This window comes from Zingiber officinale, chromosome 6B (assembly GCF_018446385.1).
Source record: "Zingiber officinale cultivar Zhangliang chromosome 6B, Zo_v1.1, whole genome shotgun sequence".
NCBI lineage: Eukaryota > Viridiplantae > Streptophyta > Magnoliopsida > Zingiberales > Zingiberaceae > Zingiber > Zingiber officinale.
The window spans coordinates 117,545,776-117,552,442 of NC_055996.1; the positions used below are offsets into that span (position 1 = coordinate 117,545,776).

Genomic DNA, 6,667 nt, shown 5'->3' on the forward strand with positions numbered 1-6,667 from the left:
TTTAATATCTTTATAAATTATTATAAATGATAATTACTAATGTCATTATAGATTCTTTAAGGCGACGTTTTAAAATTATCTTATAAATTATCATTACTGACAATTTTTACTATCCTTATAAAAAATTTATAAGACACTTATAAATGTTAAAATAAATGAGTTTAGGCAACATTTAAATTTGTCTTTATTATGATAATAACAAGACATATATAAATATCATTAAAATATAATCTTTCTTAATATTTTTATACTATCGTTATATTCCTATGTTGTGACATTTTTAAAGTTAGTATTGATATTGTATGATGATATTTTAAAATGTCAAGAATGTGAAGAGGATCTAAGACGATATCATTTTATAAAACGTTTTTCGATAATATCACTAAGACTTAAGTGTCATAAAAAATAAACTATAAGAGTATTTATACATACCCGTAAAGACCATTATTCTTGTAATGGATCTCTTTACATCCGCTAGAGCCATTGGATATTCATAATCGAAAATCGATAAATTAAATTGAACCAAAACAATTTAAACTGAGAATTTAAATATCCTCCTACTAGGTCGTAGCCGAGTTGATAACTAAAAATTAAATGTCTTCCCATGTACAAGACCACCCTAATTTACCTTATTTCATCTCGCGGCGGATGAAGGGCGAAATCACGTTTTCTTCATTAATTATTGATGATCAATTTGATATTAAAAAAATTATAAGCTTATAATTTTCCCATAAAATTATCAGCGTTGATTTGAACATAAAACAAAATAATGTTTTCACTGATCTACAACAGAATCATAATTCCAGAATGTAAAATCTGAAAAATATAAAATAAGGATTCATATATAAAACAGTTTTTGAAGATTTGTATTGAAATGTTCAAAGTTTTTTTTTTTAAAAAAAAAAAGAAAGAAGAGAATTCATGGTGTATTGTAACTTGTGGGTCGGCTCTCAGACTGTACTTGACCGTACATGAACATCGTAAAGCACACGTAAGGAATTTAGTTTACCTTTTACATGGACATCACATAGCCAAGAATGCATTGCAAACCAATAGCCAATATTGTGTAAAGATATGAGCTTGTCAAATCAATTTCTCTAATTGATTAATCTGTTTAGAGAATTAAGGCAGAGAAGCCTACAACTTGTCTCAAAACAAAGGAACTTTGTTTGAAAGGAAACAACCTTTATATGTCTGGCCCAATGCAACAAAATGGATTGCGACTGTGCAAACCAAGTGGGAAATATAACAAAGCAACTAAGAAAAATCTACAATATCTTACGTATATACCAAATCCTACTTCTGATTGCATCATTCCAAATTGAGGCTATTTCTTCATCACATATATCCATAGTGAAGTAGAAGCTATGGAACTTATCTTCACTTGATCGTGACTCAAAGATGAATGTCTAACATTCTGCAGTGTAGTTAGCTGAGTAACTTCACTTTTTTTCCCCCTTCGTTGCAAAGTTAGGCAGAGTTCATCCTTCATCTTCGGAATCTGAAGTTAGATTGAAGTTAGATTGAATAGGCATTAGTATTGAGACTTTGTGAACAAGTAGGGCTACTAATGAAACAAAATATTTGTGAATGCTTGACAAACAACTTGACTAGAGCTTATTACATTTAAATGCTAGTGAGTTGGGTCGGTTAACTTCCATGTAAAACACTCATGAATAATTGAAGAACAAAATTTGTTTACAAATTTATATAAGGCTCAGTTACGATCATGTTAATTCTTTTAGTAATATATAGAATATAATAGACATGTTTATAATACTATTTATATCTAATAGTTATTCAATATTTTGCAAATTTATAGTTTTAAATTATTTGGTGAAAATAAGATAATATTATAAGTTTCATTCATTGGATCAATGTCAATTGTTGAGCTAGGTGAAAAGTCAAGTTTTGCTTGTGCTTATCAAGCTTTTTGACAAACAAGCTTGAACATGTTTTCAAGATTGATAAGATAATCCAACGAGCTTGAACATAGTCAAGTTTGGCTCAACTAGTCCACACCTACATACAAGTATATCTAGTTAGAAAGGAAGGGGAAAATTTTCAAAAAAGTTTCTTCTCCGGAACATTCCTAAATAGTATTGTTGTAAATTTACAGAGGTTTTACAGCACATGCGCGTCTTTGGATTCTAAAGATGGAACATTGCTTAGCAAGCCTAAGCTGATACGAGGTTGGTAAAGTGTAAGTTATGCAATTGGGTTAAATATAAAAGAAAATGTTTCCCTGATCAGTTTCATATAGTAACTCTTATGATAACAAATGTGATTTTCTATGTTGGTTCAGCGAGCAATCATTAAGTTTTAAAGTTCTACCAAATAAACACAAAAGTAACGTAATCACCTGACCGAATGTCCTCCCCCACTTGACCTCTATTGCTCATCTGTTTCATAATCATTGCAAATATTAGTTTCCCCCAGTATGCGTGGAAGATGAGTAGGGTAATCAGCATTGTGTTGAACATATAATACAACATGGTAGGGAATTGATTCATCCATGACAATGATTCAAAAGATTCATAGCTGAAAATGGAAATAGAACAAAAATCAGAACAATCAAAGATCAGATTGTGAAATGAAAAGGAAAAAAAAAAATTGAAAAGCGCACTTGGTGCAGCAGACAACCTTGAGGACTTGATTATCCAGAATGGAAAGTATATTAGTCTCAGAAGAAGCCATGATATAGCAAAAAGTCCAAAGAACAAGCTAGCTGCCATTTCCATTCCTGAATATTTGAACAACTTAGCTGACTCCATAAACACGTCACTTGTATCATGAAGAGCAAGAATTAGAGTTCCGATTCGGAAAAACCTGCAAAGGTAGATTCTGTCTCTATATTACTGTAATTAAAGTACGAAGACTGAGAAAATGTATGTGAGTCACTCAAGTCATAAAAAGGAAGAATTCTCAGCTATCTCAATTTTCAAGGAAACAAAGTACATGGGCTATAGTATCTCAAATAATCCAAATTTCAGAGTTTGAAATAAAACCCAACTTTTGTCCCAAAAATGTCTATTTTCCTAGTCCGGGTTTTTGGTGTTTATATAAAACCTTACCCAACTCAAATTTTAGTTAAAAATAATATGTATATATATATATACTGGAATCAGATAACTGATACAAACCAATAGAAATTATGCATGAAATGCACCACCAACATAGTGGCAGAGGTAGTGACATACAAATGTTTCAAAGAACAATGAATGATAAATCTTTTAATATTCATTTAAGTTTGCTCCAGTCAAGGGTCAGGAAAACAAATAGATTACATGGCTAGCGATCATTATGTATAAAGGTTAACAATCATTGAACTAGTACATGCATACATTAAGGGTGCAGTAAAAGACAAAACTTCCTGAAACATGAAAATAAGAACAGTCTTATGCCCAATCAGCATACCAGAAAGTTCCTCTATAAACCATTGGATGTCAAGAGATTAGATATATTCAACAAGGATACTTTGATTTCTTTATTAAACAAAATGAACGTCTTAGCATATAGGTTACACACCTTCGCCATCCGAAGTACTAGATTTTTTTATGTATAGCAAACATGATTAGTACAAGCATATAATCATTAGTAGTGATGCATAACATCAAGGTCATAAACTTCCTCTTACATACCTGGTAATGTAGGAAAACCCAATCAAAATCGAGGTTATTATGTGATGAGACATCGTAATTAAAAAATCTTTTCTGCGGATATCCCAAGCATAGAGAGCAACAATACTGTAAGTGTAAAATCCACATTGGCACATGAAGAAAAGCATCAAGGAAGACCTGACATAATAAGGTTAAGAAAGAACAAAGTTTAGTAGTAAATACAAATAATGTGGGACCTAAATGATCAATTATATTAACTCATGCAAGGTTGAGACAAAAAGCTTAATACATCTATGTCCCACACATCAGTGCATTATATTTGAGATAGTAAACTTGAATATATTGAAAATGTAAAAATTATAAAATTACGAGCTATGTAAAGGCAGTTGCAAATGAGAAGCTATCCTACTTCATTTCAGACTCAAAATTACTTGTAATAGTTGACAATAAAAGGAGTTAGAATAGTTCCATAGACTATTAACTTTCATGGTACAACTTCATGCTGCAGAATATGATGCTTATTGTAGTCAAATTCTGCATAAGCCACTAATGCTTTTTGAGAAATTGTAGCATACTAATAAAGAAAATGTAAAAATTAAATTATACAATTTATATAGTTATCCCAGTACTTGATGCTAAAGAACTAATCTACTAAATTGGTCCGGCCGTTGGTCAAAAAATGCTTAAGCCAAATTAAAGAGTTAACTCAATGAAGCCCGATAGCTTATGCTAAAATGTACAAGTTGTAGTCTAACTAATATCTAGATAAGAATCATAAATAATATGTGAAACAAGCATACTTGAACGATCATGCTCGCCATTATGCACTCACTTCAATTCTTGATTTGGCCACCCCTTGAAGTATTCCTTTGAATTTAATGACCAAGGCTCCTGCTTGATAATTGAAATTACCCATATTTGAACAATAGCATAATATGTCAGCTTCCACATTGACTCGCAAGACTTTGCAATTTTTGTCCAATGAGCCTCATCGTTCACCATAGGAACAACTTTATATCTTAATAATTTCATAGAACAAGGCTGAAAATAAACAATTGCATCTGTAAGTTTACAAACCTATGAGCATAATTTAACTGTAACTTGATAAATAAATAAATTTCAATTGTTGTACAAAATCAAGTAAAAACCTAGAATAAAGCGCAAATAAGATGTTATAAACAATTTTTTTTTATAGAATAGCCAATAAAATGTTCCTTTGAGAAGTTTAAAAAGTCTATATTTCCAAAAAGATGTAGGCCAGCACATCTGCAACACTTGAAGAAACTCTAAACTAGTAACAAATTAAAAAGGGTTCATCATCAGGTCAAGTCTCACACGATTAGCGGAACCACTCCAAGAACATTTTTATGACATGCTGATTACTAGATATATTTTTGGAAACATTTGTATCATAAATAGAATAAAAAAAGTGATATAAAAAGGATTGTTTTTGTAAGACTTAGGTAACCATGAAAAGAAGATGTTTTCAACAAAAGAAGAAGCCACTTAACAAATTCGCTTCAGATGAGATCATTTCGTAGTAAACAAGAACTTAGAGATTGACTACAATGCCATCTTAGAAAATTCCTTCAAAGGGTTATATATAAGTAATCCTCAATATATGTGAAGATTGATCCAAGCGAGCAAATTCTGATAATTGGAACAGTTTCGCCAAATTTATTTAGTGATTGAATACCATCAATATGATTAGTTGTTCAATTTTGCTTTGTTTTACTTTCTTTATTAATTAATTCTACACAATCCAGAGGCACGTTTTTCTCAGCTGATCTAAAATCCGACAGCCACGTGACACACAACGCACGACAGATCACCGACCAAATGCGCAGGCAAAAGTGGAAGAGAGCCAAAGATCCGAACCTTGTAGACGAGTCGGTCGAGCAATAGGCGAGCGAGGAATGATCCGAATGCGAAAACGAGGATGAGCACGAGATTGTCCGGCGCCGGACCGCCGACGCCGCTCCTTAAAACGGTCAGATCCATTCCGGCGGGACTCAGCACGTTCAAAGCGTACGGCAGTTCTGCTCCGATCGGCCTCGGTTACTGAGCAGACGGAGATCCGCGTCGAGAGGTTCGATTCGAAGAGGAAGGCGAGGAACGGCTGGCAAGAGCGATCTCGGAGAAATAGAATTGATGGAGCTCGATTTGGTTATTCTCTGTGTTAGAAATGGAATAGGTGACGACGAAGAGCACAAGTGGAACACGAAACAAATACTTTTTTTTCCTTTTTTTTAAAGAAAAGGTAGTTTCTTCAATAAAAAAATAAAATAATAATATGCTCAACAAAAAATTGTCATGGTCCATATTTCATTTTTTATGGGTATATATTTATTCTTAAATTTTTCCTTGAATTTTTTTACACGTATCATTTTCCAAAAAAATATTGAATCACATCTAAATTTACCCGATTAAAAATATATGGTATATGATCTAAAAATAATTAAAATAATTCTGAAACGGTTTTTATATAGAAATGATTAGAATTTATATACATATCTCTATATACACAGACGTCGCTGTGCTACGGACTGTGTACGCCGCAGAATACTACGGGATTTTTTTTTTTTAATATCGATGAGGCACCTGAATATCCAAACGTCTTATATAATATATTTAGGGTTTAAATATAATATATTTAGGATTTAAAATTATAAAATTTAAAAATTATGTTATAATGAATTTTAGTTAATAAATTTTTTATTTTAGGATTTAGATTTTTCTTTTGGTTTATATGTTCAAGAATAATAATTTTAAATATTTATGGAATATATTATATGAATTTAAAATTTAATATTTTAAGATTTAAAAGTTGAATTATAATAAATTTAAATTAATAAGAGCTTCGCTCGTTCAAACTTTTCTGATAGATAAAGATAAAATAGTTAGCAAAAAAACATTCCACTCCCTAAAATATCAAGGTAATAAGTTATGCCTTCCCTACCTAAGCAAAAGTATGTTTTGCCCAACAATTGATATCCCCTCGATTAAATAATCAAGAGGTGGGCTATAATCCAAAATTCGTAATTGCT

General features: G+C 31.5%; 1 protein-coding gene across 1 annotated transcript; it reads right to left on the minus strand.

The window, feature by feature from the left end:
- Positions 1-1,073: 1,073 nt before the first annotated feature.
- On the minus strand, positions 1,074-5,841 carry LOC121989167 (ASC1-like protein 3). The gene is made up of 6 exons (XM_042543042.1): positions 5,499-5,841; positions 4,453-4,661; positions 3,642-3,797; positions 2,644-2,829; positions 2,363-2,541; positions 1,074-1,501 (listed from the first exon to the last, which is right to left on the minus strand). The coding sequence occupies exons 1-6, from the start codon at positions 5,619-5,621 to the stop codon at positions 1,482-1,484; spliced, it is 873 nt and encodes a 290-aa protein (XP_042398976.1). The 5' UTR covers positions 5,622-5,841; the 3' UTR covers positions 1,074-1,481.
- Between the last annotated feature and the right edge of the window lie 826 nt (positions 5,842-6,667).